Source organism: Notothenia coriiceps, unplaced genomic scaffold (genome assembly GCF_000735185.1).
Source record: "Notothenia coriiceps isolate Sejong01 unplaced genomic scaffold, NC01 NC01_scaffold00021734, whole genome shotgun sequence".
Lineage (NCBI taxonomy): Eukaryota > Metazoa > Chordata > Actinopteri > Perciformes > Nototheniidae > Notothenia > Notothenia coriiceps.
Genome location: NW_011354435.1, coordinates 164329 through 186391, shown reverse-complemented (window position 1 = coordinate 186391; position 22063 = coordinate 164329). Strand labels below are relative to the sequence as shown.

Genomic DNA, 22063 nt, shown 5'->3' with positions numbered 1-22063 from the left:
GCATTTTAGGAACTGAGGATTACCAAAGCAAGCTGTTTCTTTTTACTTATAAACAAGTCACACTCAGTCAGCCATTGTTTATTGAATGTGTCTTTTAGCTGGTATTACAAAAACATAGTGGCGTATACTTAATGCTTTAATAATTAATTGATACAGATTAACAATGAACAAGATACCATAGAGGTTTACATATAAAGAAGTGAAGTACCCCATATAATTCTGAAGTCAACTTCTCATTATACTTGTGCAATACATTGCTGGGAAAGAAGGCAACAGAGAAAAGAAGGAAAGGGTGATACAATAAATGTAGCTTTTTCCATATGAAAACAAAAGATAAATGTGAACCAGCCGTATATGTTTTAAAATATGGGCAAAAGTACTGTATGACAAAATGAATGGGTACCCAGAAACTTTTTTTTATATCTCAAACCAATCAAAGTCAAATCTCTAGAGAGGCCTGCTCTCATGGAGAAATACAAAAAATCCATCTCTGCTTCTACAGGTCATCCAACATTCCTGTATCCCTCATTATGAACGACTACAATTATAACAACTGTTAACAAGTTCAGGTGGTCTAACAGAGAAGTAACATGATGCTAGCTGATCTGTAGAGAAAGGGAAGTCAATGATATAACGTACAGCAAGGAAAATCTGTAAACAGCTTAAAAGTAACGTAAAAATAACAGTAACTGTAAACAATATATCAGCATACAAGAGAAGCGGCTAAGTAATTACATGTCTGTCTCCCTGTCTTGAAGATTCCCATTCAAACAACAGTTTTCCACTGTGGATTTACCAAATATAAACATGGTTTCTTTCTAAGCAAGTACTGTAGATCCGTTTTCCGCAACGGGCGGGTCTGTTAAACATTATACATTGTAAAACAAATAAATGTCGTAAAATAGAATACTGTCACAGTGCTAAAGTCAACTGTCTTTTGTAAGTAGGCTACCTGGATGTGGAAGAAAGATGTTGCTACACACGTCTTGAAATATCCTGAAACACTTCCCTCATAGATTACAAATCATATTTCAATTTTTCACAAACAATCATACCGGCAGATGGACTACACAGCCATTTTATCAGTACAGTATAATAAACTGTATAAATCATACTGTGTGGAGGGTACCTGTGAACAACTGTAAACACAAGCGAGACACAATGTTATACTGCCACACTGTGGACAAGAGATGCAAATACATCAGAGGAGAAATAACAGCATTATGCATGTATATCTGGCAAAATAAGGGGAAATTGAACGCTTTAAACACCTAACAAACCCAATTTATGTTTAGAAAAATTAAGACATTACTAAAAACAAGTCATGGAAAATTACTCTAAATTCACATATCTTAGAATACGTCAAATAAAATGGTCAGACCGGTCATTTCTAAAACCAAATCCACTGCCTGTTACTTTTTTTTTACAAAGTTTAAGCGCAAATTTAGATGTAAACAAGTATTCGTTTGTCAGACATGTCTTTGGGAACATTGAGTAATTAAGTGGAATTTAAGTTTAAAATGATATAACAAAAAATTATCTCACAATTTGGAAGTTATTTAATCTGAATCCTGAGATAATAAAATGGGAAAATTCTTCCTCGTAATGTTGCTGTTTTACTAATAATTAATACATGGGATTCTTGAAAACGCCTTTGTGTGTATTCTTGCACGATGTGGAACGACTGTGATCATAAGGCTCTAAGACTTTTCAGCGCATTTTGAATTTCAGCATAAGTGATTTAAGTGCATTTGATAGACAAGGATAAAACACAAAAGTGTGTTGTTGAGTGGCATCGGGAAAATATAAAAAGAATGATTAAGGTAAACAATCTGAAGATATGTCTGAAATGAATTGGGGCAGAGACAGCAAAAAGTAAAACAAAAGAAAAATTACAATACAATCAATCCTTCAACGGGCACAGAATCGCCGAAGATTAAAAGATCACAGCCAAGTTGAAAAAAGAAATACTGATTCAGACGGCAAAAGTAAAGTTTGGCATTGAAGTGGAAGAAACATGATGAAGCATATAATAATAACGATTTTCTTTTTTTCTAAATGGCAGGAATACTGATAGAAAGCCCATACGGCTTGTAATGTTTTGGCCTTTTGATGCAGTTTCAATCAAAATGTAGAAAAGTTGATTAGTCTGTCTCGGAAAACAACTCCAACAATCCTTTAGGAAACTTCCCTTTTCAACTGCGACACATCAGGGACTTCTAGACATGACGTCTTCATACTTCAGCAGCAGGCTTAACCTCAGTTATCCTCCTCATCGTCACTGACGAAGCTCCGCCTGTCCTGAGTCGTCTCTCTCTCCCGGAGGAAGGTCTGTCTGATGGCCTCCAGCTCCGTCAGCTCCAGACGGACCTTCTCCAGGTGGAAGGAGCGGCGGTTCTGGATCGACCGCATTGGGAACGGGTTCATGTCCCCAAAAGCGATGTTCATCAGCTTCCTGAAAAAACAAAACAAGGATATCAGTCTGGGATGGCTTGCTTTTATTCTGCATGCCGTCCTGTTTAATATGTTTCAAGTTACAACTCATAGACTGTAGATAAGATGTTTGTTTGTAAACTGGCCACAGAGCATGAAGATATGATAAGCCATTGCGGACGCTGTACCTTGAATCCAGGATTGTGCGTGTGAAGTATCTGAGATATTTGAAGATAGCTGTGGAATCATCTAGCTTCAAAAACTCTTCCTCTTTGTACTTGAAGAGAGCGAGGGCGCAGCGAAACATGATCTGTGGAGAAAAATGACCAAAGCCATGAAATCTATTTCATGACTATCCATGCATGACATTACGATAATGAAACATATCACATCATGCCTCTGAAATGCGAGGACACTTTAAAAGACTAGAGGCGATTCTTATTTATTTTAGAGGAATGTCTGAACAAACAGTCTTGTTATGAAAAAAAAGTGTTTCATTCATCAAGTTAACACCTGAACAAAATTGTGAATCCGACCACAGAGCAGTGCATAGGATCTACATTAATAAAGTGGCTTTAATCTATATATTCATACGGCAAGAATGGCATCAACATGACTTGTGTGTTAAAGTGTTTGCTCATAGTAATGAACACACAGAATTATTACAAAACTTTGCTGTTCCTCTCAGCTCTACTGAATAGCTTTAGAGCTTTATTTATTAACTTAGTGTTTTGGTTTGTTGGCTCACAAGTTCAACTATACTGTTTGAATTCACCTTCATCCCTCTGACTGATATTTTCATGAAAAAGCTCAACAGACTTTGCGTCCACCAGCTGAACCACACAAAAAAAGCAGACAGCCAAAGTCTTCAGATCAACTGGTAAACACAGAATATGGAGGACACCAAAACCGAAACTAAAAAGAAAAGTGAATATTTGTTTTAGTCACAACCACAATTCCAAATGAATGCAATGTTGCTATGGTTCTGCTGGATAAATGAATAACAAATTCCACAGCCCGAAACAGAGATAAACAGTGACAAAGCGGTTAGCAAACAATTTCCTTGCAAAAAAGAAACAGGCTTAAAAGCTCTTATAGACGGTTGTGAAGGGTTTGGTGAAAACACATGTGGGTTCTTCACTATGAGCTGCTGGTTAGATAAGGTTGGAAAACAGTGGGTTGAACCAAACAACTGGCACTTGTGGGAACTTGAACAAGCAGAGAACTGATCGTACATACCATCTGTAGAAGAAGGCCCATTTAAATTCAGCCAACTGAAATGCTACAGCCCTTTTTTTGATGCTCTCCTTATCTAATTTTGTAGCTTCCTTCAGAGCTCTGCCAGCATGTCCAGACAGAAATCAGGTTATGTGAGCTCAGAGGATCAAAGCTTTACGGACTCGTCTGCCTCTCACCTTTGGACCTTCGTAGAGAAAGGCATCCCAGATCTTGAAGAGGATGTCGCTCACCACACTGTCCACAAACACCACCAGGAACCAGTTGAAGGTGATGAGGGAGAAGTCTACCTTGTACTGCTCGAAGTGGACATGAAGCCGGGGGAGCTTCTCACACATCAGATCCTTGAACACACGCTGGTCAACCTGCACAGATCCAACCAACAAACATTATTTAATTCTTCATCATGAACATTGTTTTACAATAGGATTAACCATGGGGTCAAATCCAGAGGAGAGAAAGGAATCAAACAGTGCAGATCACTAGTGCTGCATTATTCTACAATCAATTATAAGTCACATGAATACGACCAAACTGAAAGCAGTGAAACCTGTACACTCTGGTTAATGAGGCAGAAACATGTCTCTATGTGTCCCAATGCTTGTTTACCTGTGAGCCAAGCAGAGTCTTTGTGTAATAGTCTCTTGGCATGAAGACCTCCACAATGGCTATAAGGCACCAGAAGGCGTCCTCTTGGTCCAGATAGAGCAGGGCAATAGCTGCCAGCCTGAAGAAATGACATACAATGAATATAAGTGGTTAAAGGGCATAAAAGAAGAGAAGGAGAGATGGTAGAGTCCGCCTTGTACCTGTTGAGTCCCTGGCAGTAGCCGATATCCGGATTCCTCCAGGAGAAAGCCATCAGGACGTTCCTGAGTTTCTGGATCCCGCCGGCACTCGGGGAGGAATAGTGCTTGTTGTTGGGCAAAGTGCGCAGTAAGTCCAGCTCGATCTGCTTGGAGGCCGGGTTGGGCTTGTCCCGGGCCACGTTCAGTAGGGTCTCATAGTAGTCTGCCGGCAGGTGGTCCCTAAACTTCTTGACATGGAAGGCAACGCACCAGCGCCACACCTTGGAGCGGTGCTCATGGGGAACGCCGCTCCGAAACAGGGCCTTGAGCTCAGGGGAGCGCACCATGTCTCTGTTCATGATGCTGGACAGATAGTTCTCCCACTTCACCCCGACAGACACCTCCTGATCCGTCATGGAGAGGGACTTCAGCTCCAGAGCTCTCACCTTCGCATCCAGCTTCTCCTCCTCTTCCTCCTCCTCAGGGACGGTTTTGAAGCCGAACGTGTCATACTCACTGATATTAGATCAAGGAAGAGAGAACATGGGGGAGATAATCATCAATCAGTGATGCTAAATTCACTATAACAGTTGTTTACACTTTTATAGGGACCCACATTTGCTTAACCTGCTTTCAATGCTACATCAGTTACTGTAGAGATCGCCTGAATTTCTAATAATACATGCTTGAGCTTGCAGAGCAACAGCAATAGCAAACAAAATACTAATTAGCAGAGCTAGTTTTTCCAGTAAAGAGAAAATGAAAACAGATCTGATGAAGACATTATATTATTAGGTCTACTCTCCTGCAATGGGTTTGTCTTTTATATGTTGTTAGATATATTTTAGTGATACTCTGGATACATTTGAACTACAATGTGATAGCCTCTACATGTAGTTGTTTGCAAAACATGTATAAATTAACTGAAACATGTATTTTAAATTCTGTAAAATAGTTTTAACTTGCTCTTACAACTTAGACCCTTATATAAATCAGTTAAAATCAGAACATTATAGAGAAATGAAACATACTTTTAAGTGTGGGAAAAAAAAACATCTATCGTAACATCCATTCATAAAGGCTTTTTGACCATACCTGACAGTATTTGGTTTGAAGATGAGGTGGTCCTGCTGGTCGGAGCTCTCTACCTGCAGCGCGTCCTCCAGTAATCTGGAGATGACCTCGCGGGCTGGGCTCTGCTCTGAAGACGAACACACTGGGTTCTTCACTTCTTGAAGCAGCACCAGATACTTACTCTCCACCTGACACAGCTTGGCCTCCAGGGACGTATACTGCAGCAGAGATAACAGAGAAATATAATCAGCATCTTTGTTATCATAACTGACGGCAGGCAAGATCATGTTGCATTATTCATTGCTTTTACTTGGGATTTTGAGGTTAAGGGGGCCAATGCTGGACTTCCTCTGCTAGCTACTCAGACTTCCTGTTTCTATTAACAGAATTACACCATTACGAACAAACACAAGATATACCTTTGCTTCTAAGGTCTTTTCTCTGCTCTCTGCATTCCTGCGTAACACGGTCAGCTCCAGGATCTCTTTGTTCAGGAACTTGTTCTGGGTTTTGTAGCCTTGAAGACTGTCCTGAAATTGGAGAAACATGTATTGGGTTACGCAGAGTAAAACATTAACTAGAGCATAATCAAACCATGAGAAAAAAGCTTTAAAATGTCCACAGTTTAAGAAATTAATTCTAAAACCTAATATAATTGATATAGTCCTATACACTTTCAGTTCAGATGATCTGTCTACATTCTATTTGCTTTAAATCTGGTTCCTCATGTTTCTTTCTGTACCTTGAGGATGTCTACCTCCTGCTGATCTTTGTAGGGAGGGGGTGAACCGTTGTCTGGGTTGCCGCTCTGCTCGGAGCCCTCCTGCGACAGTTTGATGATGACTTCATCTTTGGCCTGGATGGTCTCCATCAGCATCCCCAGCTGGTCGTTTATCTCCCCCACCTTTATCTTCAGGCCCTTCAGCTCTTGTTGCAGACTCTCCTTCTCTAAGGCGAGGCGCTCCATGTGGGCACACAGGGCCTGGATCTGTCCGTCTTTCTCCTGAAGCAGGGCCTCCGCCTGGGCGACCCCTTCCTGGGTTACGACCGGACCCTGAATCTGGTCTGAAGCTGCGGATGGATCTGGAGCCGGGGCTGGACGGTGAACCGGCTGCCTGTCGTACTGTGAGGTCCTCAGGGTCTGCTGCAGGAGCCTCACCAGCTCCTGTCGGGGAAAGGGAATTGTATTTGTCAACACAACATTCTACAGGGTCAAGATTATGCCTTAAAATGTGGGACAGTTGCATATTCTCTTTGCTGGAATTTTACTTGAATAACTGCAGCGCGTAATTACTTTGGACATCATTTTTATTCCTTCTCATAATTTCTTACACTTTACACTACTGGGTCCAGAAGCATAACTATATCACCAAACGAGTGTCGCTTCCAAAATGAATTTATCGTTTTCTGTCATAACATATATCGTAGAAGTAACAATAGCCCATTTTTTATTATTAACAATAAACTATTTAACTACAATATGTTCAAGGAGAGTTTGGCTATCTCAGCTAAAATGAAGACCACTGTCATTAAAAATGAAAGAACCTTTTTATAATGATCTATTATATAACAATCACAATTATCTTATACTTCATGGTAAAAACATAGTCCCAATTTTCATTTTATTTTATTGTTACTGTTTTTCAAGTAATTTGAATGCTTCAGGGAGTGTGTTTTCCCCTCTCTACCAAATCATTTGCTGAAAGAAGCCCTGCTAGTTCACACTGTTTGACACAGGCCATCTAAGCAGCACAACAGCCCGAACAATGCACAGATAACCAGCTGCATGTAATGACAGAGCATGAGACTAAATAACAGAAGTTGAGCGTGTATATTATTAGGGGTATACTGTGACGAAAGTGCAGATACTTGGCTCACATATTTGCACAAGTGTGTGTGACCTACACTCAAGCATACACACCCACTTGCATGTCATGGTCACACATTAGTAGATAAACTAACTGTGACAAACACAAACAGTTTTCATTGCCAAGCGTTACCTAACATTGTGGATGGCAAGGTAAAAATAAACTGTCCAGACAGAGGAATGACAATTAATGAAATTAGAAAAACATTTCTTTCTTTGCAATGTTACAAAAAAAAAGTCTAGATCCAACATTACCTGAAGGCCATAAATCAATATTATTACTAACACAATGTCTGCTTTAGTCCATACGAGCTAAGCAGAACCAGGAATGACTGAACATATCCAATAACACTAACGCAGATTCAACCAACTGAATCACTTCCTCCATTAACGTTTGATGCCAGTGAGCCATATCACAGGGAAGCATATACTCACACATTACATATTTATCTGGTTAATGTTGTAGCAATTGTGACCAGTTTGCTAGTTTAAAACACTGAAACAAGAACAAAGAGCAATGGGAAGGAACGTCACAAATGTGATTGTTGTTGAAAGAACTGCAGTTTCCTCAGTCCTCTCTAAAGCATGACTAATCATTTGCTGTCTCCCTGTATTAGTGAGAGCATCAGGATTACACCAAACTGCTCAGTCAGACACCATGCGTGTGCTGAATAAACTAAAGTGTTAGCAAAACCACTTGAGTCAACCTGGTATACATCCTAAGATAATACACACATTAAGTCAATTCAGCGTTTACAGTTTTTCTACATTAATTTGTAGGTAACAAGACCCTCTGAATGAAGCTCTAAACATTAAAGTGAATACTACAAACCAAAAACATGTCTTTTAGTGAATCACAATCTAAATATTTGTAACCATTTCCCCGTACTCTTTCTGTAGACTCTACCCCAGAATGTTTTCATATGATCAACATATGTGAAATAACAGGATAGTTGTACCTTCTGACTGGCCAGTTCCTCTCTGAGATTGGCGTGATCCTGCTGCATGCGGCTCAGCTCTTCCTGCTGGCTCTGGAGGCGAAGCTGCATCTCCAAAGGTTTGTTGCCGTTACACTCCACCGGGGAGTTCTCTGCACTGCGCGTCTCTGTGGAGCGCCCGAACCTCCCAGAGCCCATCTTGTCTCTGAGCAAAGACTTCCTGGGTCGCGCTGAGTTGCGCACAAAGTCGAATGTAAACGCTGACCCAAAGGAATCTGAGAGAGGAGAGATAAATACGTAATTAAAATTAGTGACTTGTGTTGAGCAGACAGAATCTCTTGGGAATAATGCATTGTTTGTCAGAGTATTGAGCAAATGAGTGGAGCAATAAAAGACAGTTCTTTTCTCTGGGGGATGTAACTGAGTATGTCCAGAGGAAGCAGGGAGTGGACGTACTTCTGTGAGTGTCTGGAGGATGTTTCTGTTCGGCGAAGTCCTTGGCTGGAGTGTCCACGATCTCCCACTCCTCCGCACTGTTGCTGCTGTTGGTGTAAAACATACTGCGTCTGCTCTCACCTCCTCTGCCCGGCCGCAGATAAGACATGGAGTTCCTGAGAGAACAGAAACCAGAAGTAAGGATGAGTAAGACCATGACTGTGAGGCTGTCGTGCTGCTGGACATTAAGAGTCTGCTACTATGTAGAAGATTTTCAAATGAACAGGGGTCAAGGGCAAACTTGTGCTGCTACTTTGTAAATGGTAACATTAGCACAAACGGTCTTTGTTGAGGTCTTTACACTTTTCCCACAGGCATTGGCAACAGAACTGTAGCTGTACACAATGCAACACACAATACAGGTAGAGATGTCCAGCTTTCACTTGAAAGGAGAGTATAATTTACACATAGGGCTTTCTTAAAAACAAACATAAACGGAAGGCATTCTTTATCGCAAACATAAAAAGGGCCTATAAGCCCGTAGAGACTGATGTCTTCACACTTTTAAATGTGAGACCTCTGCAACCACACGGTTATTTGTGTGCAGCTGCATGAGCTTCAAGCCTTTCTCTCACCTCATACATATAAGAGGTGCTACAGCAAAGTGTGTTGTTGTAAGACATTTCTGCCCTGATCATAAGTTACAACTGATAAAAGTCAATGTATTTCAAAACAAGAGATATCATCATAAAAATAAATGCTATAAGAATGAATGCTCCATGAATCATGTGCAACTCTCTTCTTATCAGAGATACAAAGCAAATTCCAAAACATGTCACATTTTGAGCATTTCAGTGTTTTGCTTCATTTGAATAGACGTGTTGTACGGCCCAGAAAGGGAACTGTTGATGGTTGCAAACTAGAACAACTAGTGAGCTATGGATACAATAATTTCCTCTCCTGGAGTGAACCTCAGGAACAACTAAAGAGGTAGCTTTGTTAATTTATTTCGGGGCACAAAGCAGATAAAACTGGTTGTGCCAGTTTGACAGGAAGTCAAAACAAACACAAAATCATAATCATTGTTCAGCCGTACCTGAGTTCTGTACCGAAGTTTCTGATGGAGAAGTTGAGGGGGTTTGTCGACCCGGCAGAAGGCCCCCCCCGGGCTGACTGGATCCCCACCATCCCTCCACCATCTGTTTCTGTCTCCAGAGAAAAGTCGTGGCGGACCTTCTCCATGCTTTCACTTAGCTTCTCAAAGACGAGCGCATCTGAAATGACATTAAAATTCATTTTAAGAACATGATTATAATAACTCATTACTCATATCACGAGAACTGTTTATCAGGACCGCTGCTTTATCATCCATTCGTTGAGGAAATTATATTATCATGACACTGAATGGTAACGAAATAAGGCAACATTTAGAGTTACCCAGAAATGCCATTTACAACAGGGTGGATGTATGTGGTTTCTCTAACCATGAGGAAATACAGTATGTAGCATTTCTGAGTCAACAAAAGTTTCCTCTTTGTATGAAATGAGTTGGTTAAGTAAGGGAACATTTTATAAAGGCGAACCAACTCCACAGAAATGTTGTTCAAAGTGGGAACTACATACTGTAGCTGTTGTGACATTGCAATTAAGAAGGACTTTGTTCAAACTCATTGTGTACTGATTAAACATTTCAGCTTACATCTTCAAAAAAAGAAAAACTAATCCTGCCAGCCTCTCTAAAGCTGTGCCTGCTTTATTAGTATGGCTAAATTAGTCCCGCATTTAAAGCATCGGTTGTTTTGATGCTCTGTATCCTTTTACTATTTTAACAGATATTCCTGCATCTTGTTTATAGTGTGAAGAGAAGCTTAGGCATTTTGATCTTTCACTAGTAGCCATGCAAAAAGAGCAACATAAAACATTTAACATCCTCTGTGAGAGAAAATTCCAGTTAAGGAGATTACTAATTTCACAAATTTCTCTTGCACACGAAACATTTCATCACAGCTCGCTGACAAAAGGTCAAGAACTTCTAAGACGAAGAACAACCCAGGGTGTCAATTTTATGTATAAAATATAAAACATTTGAAGTACTTTTAAGCCCTTTATAATTCTACTTTTGTTTTGTTTGAGGTATTTGAGGTAATCTGTCTTGTTTGAGGCTGTACAATGTTTAAACTTTATGTATTTTATACAAATAAACAATATCAAGTATAAACATATGTTTAACTAAATACCTTTAAAATGTTGTAAACACAAAGTTAACATTAGTGTTTTGTTTTTTATTATTTAAGAAGAAAAACATTAGTCATGCATGTAATGACAGGAAAAGGAAGAGGCTTTTTACAGCTCATTTCCCCTCAGCTACAGCAGTTTAAACAAATTAAACTGTAAGTGTGCCTTTACTGGCCCGAGAGTAAGAAGCTATTCCTTGATATTATGATAACTTATTTCCTAAAATACAATGTCTTTTCTGATGTTATAATATTAACTACTTTGGTCCCAGTTCAGAACTGAAATCGTTTTTTTAAACTCTCTTTCCCTGGATTTTTTATTTCCTTCAAAATGTCATATTTTAGTCTCTTTTTACAGAATATCCTGGACTGCTTGAACATGATGTCAAATCTTTGACAGAAATGATGGGATCAGAACAGCTGTATAACCCCAAAAAATAAAAACAAGCCAAATCCATAAAGTGCAGCAACAAACACTGATTTAAAGATATTATGCTCAATCTATCTTTCAGTCAAACCATGTGACTAACATGTCTATCTTCATAACGGTCGAGGGTCAACACCTAGAATGTGAAAAGTCCACAGAAGCGTCATGCTTACAGTGTCTTTTCCCAGGAAGTAGAATATCAAAACTTTGGTTCACACACATTGTTTGGATAGCCATAACACCTTATAGTGGTATTGATGGTGTTACAATTATATTACACTGAGTATTTATATTGTATGTACATCCTCTTTGTGGTTTATAATGTAAATGCTTTTAGGCTGTCTTTATTCTATCATATAACAGTGGCAGCTACATGTGAAAACCCTTGAAGTTCACACAGTGAGATTTTTTAGTGAGTGCATTTAAATGAAACACACCCCAGATAAAGTAGATGTGAACTCCTTTCTTTAGCTGTATCTTTGATTTCTCATGTACTCGATGCTTGACTAACCACTCCTATCAGATCCACTCCTATTTGCTCCTTCAGTAGTTACCCAGGAACCTGGCGACAAAATAACTTGACTTGTGTAAATATTAATCTCTCAGATACAGGTGTTTACTTTTAGCCTTATCACAAGGTAACCAAGCTGTGAAAATGAGTTTCCATACACACACATGTATGTTTGTGTGCATGTATGTGTCTACCTTCTTTGCCTACGAGGCCGGTGGGGGGGTAGGCCATAGTCGGGGAGCTCCAGCTGTCTCTCCGACCGGAGACTCGTGTGTTGCTGTACTCCCAACGCTTCTGCTGTAACTGCTGGAGCCAGAAATGCATCACCTGCCTGCTGGGGGCCTTTAAAAAACACACAAATACACACAATTTACTAACATGGGAAATATGATTTTAGCCATAAAAGCTACAAAGGCAATGCAATCTTTAACATTGATATCAATACAGCATGGCAAGGAAAAGGAGAGCATCTGTGGAATCAAACAAAGCATATGAAACAGCCTAAGTGCACTTTAAATAGCAGGTTTGTTTGTTTATTTATTTATTTAAAAAGGACAGTGCACATTAATCCACATTGCTGTAAATGAGCCAGTATTAGCCAGCAGGCTAATTTTCAACTGTTGTCCTTGGCAAGATGTTAAATAACCACAAGGTTACTCTTCGGATCCGTCATGTGAATGAGAGCAGGCGCTGGTTTCAGTCTCAGTTCCAGCCTCAGGCACTGCAAGCTGTTTGGTATTAGCCATTCACACCATATGCTGAAAATGTTCCAGACTCTAGCGAGCAGCTGGCTGAGTGAGCCCAGAGCTACCTGTCATAGTCACATGATGGCAGAGAATACACCATCATCACATGAGAGGACCCTTTCAAAAGCTGTGGGGTCATAGGGGCAGATGAGCTCATGTGCATGAATACCCTAAAATAGTTTATCCATGTAAACAGTGCAATCAGCTGATTAATGTGCTGATTAAGCTCTTGTTTGGCAAACATGATACACGCATATTGGATTTTTTTTCAGAATGAGAATCAGAAACAGGTTTATTGCCCTAGGTTTACACATACAAGGAGTTGTCTTGGTGTATACATAAACAGTCAAAGAAGATACATTGTAGGAAAAGGACCAATAAATAAAACAATTAAAATAAACCTAATAACATTAATATATAGTATACATATTTACATGAAATATAGATATACCAAAAAATATTTGCAGTTTTGGTATGAAAGTTAGAAAGCCTTGTAGATATTAAAATCGAGCTTTTCTTTAAAAGTTGTCAAATCACAGCATGTAAGCAGAAGTATTTTGCATATCCAACTTAAATCAAAGCTGGGAATAACACTAAGTAAGAATGGGTGTGTCTGCCTTTTTCCACAATAAGAAAGGAAGTGACAAATGACAGCAAAGCAGAGCAACACATGCTGAAAAGTTGCTACCTTCAGCAGGAACTCCTTCCCGGCGGTGCGGATCTCAAACTGGCCCTCTTCCCCCTCCACATCGTAGCTGAAGCTCGCATCGCCGATTTCGATGTGCCCGAGCGGCAAGGCATCTTGGGGAGTCTTGAAGTAATACAAGTAACATTTCCTCGGATCGTACACGAACCATCTCGGCTTGTACCCCCTCAGAGGCCCTTTGCCGGACAGTTTGTTCAGGTATCCACACAGTTTGGAGGCCTGCTCCTTCGCTGCGTCGCTGTCGGCCACTTCCACAGATCTGGAGGCAACAATCCGAGAAGCTCTACAGGAGTTTGCTTCGCTGCCATCCTCCTCTTCGTGCATCTTTCCTCAAAGTTTCTTCTTCGTGCAGCGAAGCGGATGCCCACTCCTGTTTCCATCCGCATGACTGCCTGCCCCTTAAAGAGAGGAGCCTGGGAGATGTAGTTTTGTGTCAATGGGTACGTGGTTGTGATTGTGCATGAGACAGCAGTTACGCAGGGTGGTGCTGTTGGACCAGATGTGCAACCTGAGATGCTTTCACTGTTGCAGATTACAACAATCTACTGTAGGCCTATAGTAGAAGTAAACGAAAACGCAACACATTTCTGGTGTTAAAATAAAGATGTATTACAATTATAAAATTGACAAACTAAAATTCCCATAACTGCAGATAAAGTACTGAAACATCCTCAAAATTAGAGATATTTAATGACATACAAATACTTGTTGAAACCGGGTTCTACTCTTTGTATTTTAAACATCTATGGTATTCCCCCAAAGAGCCATATACAGCATGCAAATCAGAACTACTGGAAATCTTAATATAAAAATAATTAAAATATCAGTAAAACATACCTTAAGTAGAAAATACTTGTTAAGGCGAGACACCCCAGGTGAATAGGGTAATTTTTTTAACTTAAAGGTATCAGCTAGACATTTCTCCAGTTAATTACTTACAATAAGGCAATTGTCTTTTTTATTACAAGTTTTCTGAAATAGCATGTTTAAATATGCAAATTATCCATTATGTCATCAAATATGTGCATATTTTAACACATTTCAGGAATCGAAATCTGAACTTTGGATAAAGCCAGGTTCAAAATTCTTGTTTCATTTTGTAGTCATATTAGTATCTAAGGCTTTTACAGAAGGGATTTTGGATATCTCTTTTTATCACTCCATAAATCAGAAAATACTGTCAACAGCCCTAAAATATCAATTTTTGCCATGTTTTTAGGTATACAATGTTGTATAATTCAGGCTATGAATGATATATGAACAAACCCTTCTGTAAAAGCCTTCATAATATTGATAGGAATATAACTGGAAGGTTTGGTGTGGATACCTGCTACTGAAGTTGAAATTTCGAACTCAGAGTAGGAAGAAAAAACTCTATTTTGAAGAAAACGTACCTTTAAAGATTACCAGTGAGGCGCTAGCTAAGCCCTCCTGTTCTTGGATGACAGCTTGCGCCTCGAAGCTCTCCGTGAAGGTATTTCATGTTCGGGGTCATTTCTTTTTTGTATAATCTTGCTTCGTGCAAGGGATAATTGTTGTCATCTTCTCTGTAAACTTTTTTTTCGCCGTTCTTTTGCCATTTTGAGATTTACATTTCTAGCGGAAAGCTAACCAGGAAGTGTTTTAGCACACTACGTGACGCATCTGAACGAATCACGTTGTCTGAAATTGACACCAGCCAATGAGATTTCGTTTCTTGGTTTAAGACCCCTTTGTGCTTTCCCGATTGGTTGCTGATACAAAGGAAATGACCATATTTGGATCCGATTAGATTGTGCAGGAGAGACACAGCTTTCCAACGATATCTCTGTTGACATGGTGCACATAGCGGTCGCGGTACTTTATGTTACGTTAGAAAGCTAACTTTTGGTGAATTTAGGAGAAATCTACTGACGCAAATAGACAAACTATAGTCAAATAAACACTTAAATGTGTATTTTGTACGTTTTCCTTCCAAAAGCCTGAAAGAAAACATGTTATAGAATCAAAATAGCACAAAATCTCAAAATTGACCAGTGCTTGAAAAACGATGTTTTTGCCTGCCGTGTCTCGCCTTAAGTAGAATGGGTCCTGTCTTTATAACGTTATTATAATATTCTATTAGTTTTACTGATGCAATAACATACAGTAACATTAACTTTATGGGAAGAAAATGTGTTTTATTTATATACTTTTGGGGAGTTTAATCTATATTACAACTTGTCTCTAAACTGTCACCTGTACTGTCACCAATCCAATTGAGGCACAGAAAAAGAGAACAATGGACATTTCCATCCAAAGTATGCAGTGGTAACAGTTCAATAAAAGTTCAATACCTACAACAGTGTATCGCTGTAAAAAAAGTGTATCGCTGTAAAAAAATAACTATACATCTGTTCTTTGTAGGAGCAACAGTGATCCATAAATCACTCCTGTCTACATATATGTTATCACCTTTAATGTATGATCTGTTATGCTAACATGCACTTAACTATATGCTATTCACAGAGAGACCCATGAAACAGAGGGCTATAACAGAACAGTGTGTCTGGTTGGGGGCTCCAAGTTAACTTTTGGAGCTGCAGAAATGAACACCCGGTTAAACATGTTGATTGATGGTTAGACATGAACGTGCTATGACTGGTCTTGTGCTTAGATATATGTATATAATTGTTCCTTTTGACAAGTGGGCCACTTGTGTTTTGCTACAAGTGACATTATTATATTTGTCAGATTGAACTTTGGCTCACTGAGAAGTTGTTGTTTGTGGGATGCGTGTTTTCCACTCAGATTTAAAGGTGAAAGTTTTGATCTATTGACATTTAACCAACAACAACTGTCTCGTGACCTTTAGAAAGCCCACATCCCTCTCATAGGTATGTCCCCAGAACAATGATAAATATATTTTGTCTGGTGTGATAGCTCTTCCTTGTATATATTACCTCAAACCTGATGTAGATAAGATAAGCTGATCACACTGTTAAGGTATGATATGCATTTTATATTGAATCTTTACAAGCACGGAAACAGTGATAACATTTGACCTCAATCCTCTTAACACCCCCAAAGGAGCACATAGTGACTCACAAAGACAGCGCTGTTGTGATGATGTTGAAATTCTACACCGTTGTACTGTAGCAATACTTAATCATACATGGAACATAACAGTTCACATGGGGCAGACGTTGGCAAACATTTCCATTATATTAAAATGGCAGGAAACTCAGTAGACATTCAGAACCACATTGATCACACTTTCAGAGACAAGTTCAATTATCTGGAAAAGATGGCGGTATATTTCCTGAGATCAGAGCACAGGAGAAATGTTATTGTTAATAAGTGCTGAGACCTCCGGCTCATCCCGCTCACGATGACACATACTATTTTCGGTTATTGTCTCTCCCCCACAGGCACTTGTTACAGCTCATCACTGAGCAGAAACCAACAGAAACATGATTTATGAGAACTGTCTCATCCCTGGGAGTAATGAGTACAAAAAAAAAACATGCTGGGAAATCTGTCATACTATGAGAGTTTTTTCCATGCCCTCTTAAATCTCTGAATTTTCCCAAACATGTCCACTCTTTTGAATGTGCTCCTGCTTTGTGAGCTTTGATCTGAGTTCCTTGCCAGCCCTTGTCAGAAAACTGTTGACGCAACTTATTTCCCACAATCAGACAGTCTGTGGGTAAAACATCTCCTCTTGCAGACCAACACACTCGTGTGCATAGAAACCACAGTTTCTGCACAGCTTACTTTCCATTTCTCTTCAGGAAGCTCCTGCTTTGTTCAGAGGGGCGTCTTAGACGTCTGTGACATGCAAATGAGCTGTATGAACTGTGTTGTGCCGTGCAAAGCGGAAACGCTTTCCAAGTCGGTGGAAAAATGTGTGTAATTGTAAATGTCATCAGTCTATATCTCGCATGTACAGTTATACTCCCTCAGAATACCTTCTGTTTGAGATAAACGGCTGACAGACATTGAGAGGAGCTTTTTAACGTTTGCTGAAATGACACCCGGTTCAAACCGCACACTCTCCAGGAAAGGTATGTACACATTTATCACTGTACAGTGTCTTCGCTTCACATTGAACTCATAATTAAGCCTTCATCCATCTTTTTCTAGGGATTGAAACAAATTGCTGCATACTCTATAGAAAACCCAAAGCCAGGTGTGAGAAGATCTGCCACTTTACAGAGTCAAGGACAAAGGATCAGAGACATATAAAATCTCCCTGCTTCAGGAACTGTCTGACTTTTTGCTTCAAGGTAAGTACTGTTACCAGATCACCATGAATGGTCCCTAACTGCCTTAATGACTAACTTATTTCCGTTGATCTACATGCAAAGTAAGTTTGCCTAACATCACATTACAGCATAGGAGCTCATTGCCTCATTTATTTAGTGAGAATGGACTTTTGACATTATGGATTTGCAGGTTTTATCCACCCCCAAAAAGGTTGTAATTTAACATTTAAGAAATGTTGTATGGTGTATGTTTTAAAAAAAAGTACAGAAATGAATGATGTGGTGTTTCCTGCAACAAATAGAATAGTAAGCTGCCTTTATTCTCTGGTTGACGCCTCCTGGAAAATAAGCAAATGAGACGGTTAAAATACACCCTGACTGTTTGGGAAATGAATGCATGTTGTATTCAGCGGCTCTCTGTGTGGCTTTCTTTAGGAGCGGGCGAGGATGGAGCAAAGGGAACCAGCACTGGATGTTGAAGGGACTGAAGGAGGACTCAGGGAACTGGCCTCAAAGTGGTTTATAGACACTCAGTTACCAAACATCGTCCAAAACGGCTTCTTCCCCAGCTGGTTCCGCGGCTTCATCACAAGAAAGTGAGTGTTCATTCAGTAATTTGGATTTTGTGGGGTTAAAAATAAACTGTAATGCTCATTATTAGAATAATTTGTTTTTTTAAGTACTACTAAATCATGTTTTTTGTAACTATATATAACTCGATACAACTCAATACTATACAGTGTGGTAAAACATGACCTGCTGCACTTTTAATTAATTAATTTATTAAGCAAAAACTATTTTATTTAAGCTTTATCTTTTACGATGAGCACTATCAGTCTATGAGTCGGAGTTTTAATCAGATGCAGTGACAATTGATACAAAGCAGACATTTATAGATACATACATAATCAAAAGGGACGAATTTGCCAGAGTCTGTGCATTGGTAAATGACAGTTTTACGGAAATTACCTGAAACAAAATGGATCTTCCTTTGATGGAATGTAATTTTCTCGGGAAATTACGTGACCCGCCTTTCCCCACTCAAAATCTAGCTCACTGTTCCTGTAAACTCGGGACAAATTAGGCTTTTGGGAAATACTTTTTGAGGTTTTTTAAGGTTATTTGTGTCTATCTACAGGGAGGCAGAGCACATACTCAGAGAAAAGGAGCTGGGATCTTTTCTGATCCGTCTCAGTAAAAAGGCCATCGGATACATTCTGTCTTATACGTGAGTATTGGTTTGCTCTGAAAACCTGTAACCTAAGTCCTACAATGATTGTGTTTTGAAGCAAACTTATTTAGTTGACATGCAGGTTTAAAAGGTTCATTAACACATTGTTGTCCCCCTTTAAACTATAGGTTGTTGTTTGGTGTTTTTTTTTATCTAATTCTTTTTTATTTCCTTCTGCAGAGGCAGGGATCGGTGTCGACATTTTGTGATAAACGAAAATGAATCAGGGCAGTTTGTAGTGTTTGGCGACACTAAAGGGCACGACTCGCTCTATGAGCTCATAGATTACTACCAGACGAACGCCATTCAGCCTTTTGAAGAGTCCCTGGCATCTTCATGTTTTGAGGTAAGACAAAACTCCTCAGTCACTTTATTTAAGTCACATTTGATGGAGAATGAGGATCTAACTGGTGTTTTGTTCTTGCAGGAACTTGACAAAGAGCTGTATGACACCATCCAGGTTAGCCCTAAAGAGAGGCCTGTTCGAGCTATAAAGAACATGCGAACACCACAGATTAACTCAGAGCAGCTTCCTGCACTTCCACCCAGGACACAAGAGGTGAGTACAGTTTTATTTATAATGTATACGTTCCATACCAAATGTTTTTGTATTAACACCCCCAAGCTGACTTTAAGAACCTGGCTTGTTTTGCAAAACAGGAAGTCCCTCCTTTGCCTCGGAGGACCCGAAATCTCGACATTGGTCCGTTGAATGACCTTGAGAAGGTTTTATATGCTCAGTCTAAGAAGCAAAAACCCAGGGAGATACCGAGATCCGAACTCATCTGTCAGGGCAATTTCCCTGGAGATAAACAAGTGAGAGCTGGGAGATCAACAACTCAGGATCAGAACATGAGCAGGAGCAATTCTCCTTCTGGACCAGAGTCTGTTTACTCTGAGCTCAGCCTGCTGGATACCAAGTGCAGGTCTCTACCGCTCCTGAACCACAGCTGTGAGGGAGAGCAGTCTTACAGGCTGAGTGCACCCCCCCTCACGCCACCCAGACTTTCCCCTAAGCCCGTCAGACAAGCCACTTCCTTTAGTCCTCTGCCTGAGGGGTCAGACTCGTGCAGCAGTCAGGATCACATGAGTGACGCTGCTGTTTATCACCTGGCTGGCAGAGCTAGCAGCCCACACCATGCTTCCTCTGGGACTGGATCTTCAGAGCAGCACAGGGGGGCAGTGTACGCTGAGGTCTCAAATGAAGACCACTTCCCTCATACATATGAGCCGATTCCTGGCCACAAGGACACAGACGCACCTGAACCCGACAGCAACACCTACGAACCTCTGGAGGACGTCAGACCCAAACATGGTTACCTCACCTGGGGGTTTAAGGTTAGTAATGTGGGCCAAATGCTTCCATTTTAACACTTCATCCAATTTCATCAATCTGTCTTCTTTGAAATCTCAAATCAAAACTCACCTCTTCAGAACTGTTTTTAACCTTTAATTATTGTTGTATTTTAAATATTTTAAGTATGGTGTTTTAATGTTGTTTTTATGAATTGTGTAAAGTGTCTTTCAGTACCGGGAACAGCACTCTATAAATACAATGTATTATTACTATTCATATTTATTTATTGTTTCACTTTTGCTTTACCTCCTGCAGAATGATAAATGGAAATGGCTGTTCCCTGAAGTCAAGAAGAAATGGTGAAGAGCTTACTTTGCCAACTACTGATGAAATTTTCACCCACTTTCTCTACACTACAGTGGTCCTGCCTTACATTCACTCTGTGAAAGAATATTTGTAATGTGTAAAACCTGGGCCCTCATGTGCATAGTTTAATCAATGACATCTTCTGTCATTTGTATTTCAAATCTATTTATTTAAAGAAACACTGTAGTCTATTTATTTGTGTCTACACCACATTTGAATAAATGACACATGCAAAAAGGAAAACTCATTATTTTCCCAGAGAAAAAAGGGTGTACTGTGTTTTCTACTGATCTTCAAACATATTTTGACTATAGGCTGCTCCCATCAATGTTGCACTTCACTGACAGGAAACTTTATTTGCATGTAGATTACAAACACATGTGTACGGCAGCAACTCAAATGTGTTTCATGATCAGTTTCCAATGCCAGTGAGGAAACGCACCAGGATATTTTAACCCATTATAAAATATTAAACATTTCCGAAGGCAAACAATATTTGGACATATTCCTTCAAACTCTTAGATAAAGATTATACATTGACATATTCTTAAAAACACAAAAGCTAGATATGATCAGTGCCCTATTTTGAATAATTGGGTTTCTGCACCTGGGAATAACTCTGACATGACACATGCACTAGCTTCAGTAAGAGATATGACAAAAAAGGGAAAACCTATAACCTCATTTCTATCATACAGACAGTACAATTTTGCGATGCTGTGGTGAAGAGATTTTCAATACAGTGATGATTGATAACACCGTATAAACACATTTTATATGAACATGACTTGTACCTGTTAACAAATCTCTCTCGGGTAGATTTTAAACTATTTGTAACTATATTCAGTACGTAATGGTTTAAAAAAAGGAAAAATATATAATCATTTAATTACTTATACTGCTTATATAATAAAATAATTGGTAGGGTTAAAACACCACAATCTTAAGAAAAAGTAGCAATGTAGGACATATTGGTACATGACACAGTAGCATTGAGCAGTCAGACCTCCAGCCTAAGGAATAACCTTAAATCACATCAAATTAAAACAGACAAGATCCCATTGAGTGAAATGTGTGAGTTTCACACACTGTCTGTTTACAGGAACAGTTGTGTGCAGTTACGGTTGCTTTACAGCTCCAGTATCACATTGCACCAGAAGCTTCTTAGCTGGAATCATAATTAAACAGATGTTCTCTGTTAGACCAGTAATTAATGGAGCCACACAATCAGCACTGTATTACCCTGAATATTCAATGCCCTCATAAAAGCAACTGGAGATAATGGGGGAATTAACCGGCTGCTCTGATGACTGCACACTGTTTAACTGACTTCAATGTATTCCCCTTTTTAGGTGAATGAAGACACTTAATATTAACTTTTTCCTATATGTTTCATAGCTGTCAGTGTGCATGAGAACACCATCCACCATGTAGCTATATTCATTACAATCATATTTTGGTGTTGATCTGTATGCACGTTATTTTTTCGTCTGCTATAACCATAGACTGTATATATAAATATAACACATAAGATCAAGTTTGAACAAT

At 39.5% G+C, this 22063-nt stretch overlaps 2 protein-coding genes across 3 annotated transcripts; one reads left to right on the top strand and one right to left on the bottom strand.

Annotated features, from left to right (window-relative positions):
- Nucleotides 1-62: 62 nt before the first annotated feature.
- Nucleotides 63-13820, bottom strand: tbc1d2b (TBC1 domain family, member 2B). Its single transcript, XM_010780393.1, has 13 exons — nucleotides 13378-13820; nucleotides 12138-12285; nucleotides 9868-10045; nucleotides 8793-8947; nucleotides 8358-8611; nucleotides 6274-6696; nucleotides 5951-6061; nucleotides 5553-5749; nucleotides 4479-4973; nucleotides 4279-4396; nucleotides 3849-4034; nucleotides 2622-2743; nucleotides 63-2455 (listed from the first exon to the last, which is right to left on the bottom strand). The coding sequence occupies exons 1-13, from the start codon at nucleotides 13717-13719 to the stop codon at nucleotides 2260-2262; spliced, it is 2925 nt and encodes a 974-aa protein (XP_010778695.1). The 5' UTR covers nucleotides 13720-13820; the 3' UTR covers nucleotides 63-2259.
- On the top strand, nucleotides 13775-20784 carry LOC104953445 (SH2 domain-containing protein 7). 2 transcript variants are annotated; one of them, XM_010780395.1, is made up of 9 exons: nucleotides 13775-13835; nucleotides 17306-17420; nucleotides 17500-17642; nucleotides 18057-18217; nucleotides 18760-18849; nucleotides 19033-19198; nucleotides 19280-19411; nucleotides 19513-20190; nucleotides 20465-20784. In XM_010780395.1, exons 2-9 carry the CDS (start codon nucleotides 17384-17386, stop codon nucleotides 20510-20512), a joined length of 1455 nt encoding a protein of 484 aa, XP_010778697.1. In that variant the 5' UTR covers nucleotides 13775-13835; nucleotides 17306-17383; the 3' UTR covers nucleotides 20513-20784. The 2 variants fall into 2 exon arrangements, with proteins under 2 accessions (XP_010778697.1, XP_010778696.1); XM_010780394.1 differs by lacking the exon at nucleotides 13775-13835 and having other exon boundaries at nucleotides 15541-17420.
- Nucleotides 20785-22063: the final 1279 nt, after the last annotated feature.

What these genes read in the sequence shown, in the direction of transcription:
- tbc1d2b (XM_010780393.1), bottom strand. Translation starts at nt 13,719, where the DNA reads ATGCACGAAGAGGAGGATGGCAGCGAAGCAAACTCCTGTAGAGCTTCT. An exon ending in AAAAGACCTTAGAAGCAAAG is followed by an intron (nt 5,750 to 5,950) that starts GTATATCTTGTG and finishes TCTCTGCTGCAG; the next exon opens with TATACGTCCCTGGAGGCCAA. An exon ending in AGACTCTGCTTGGCTCACAG is followed by an intron (nt 4,035 to 4,278) that starts GTAAACAAGCAT and finishes GGATCTGTGCAG; the next exon opens with GTTGACCAGCGTGTGTTCAA.
- LOC104953445 (XM_010780395.1), top strand. Translation starts at nt 17,384, where the DNA reads ATGACACCCGGTTCAAACCGCACACTCTCCAGGAAAG. An exon ending in GGATACATTCTGTCTTATAC is followed by an intron (nt 18,850 to 19,032) that starts GTGAGTATTGGT and finishes TTCCTTCTGCAG; the next exon opens with AGGCAGGGATCGGTGTCGAC. An exon ending in TTCCACCCAGGACACAAGAG is followed by an intron (nt 19,412 to 19,512) that starts GTGAGTACAGTT and finishes TTTGCAAAACAG; the next exon opens with GAAGTCCCTCCTTTGCCTCG.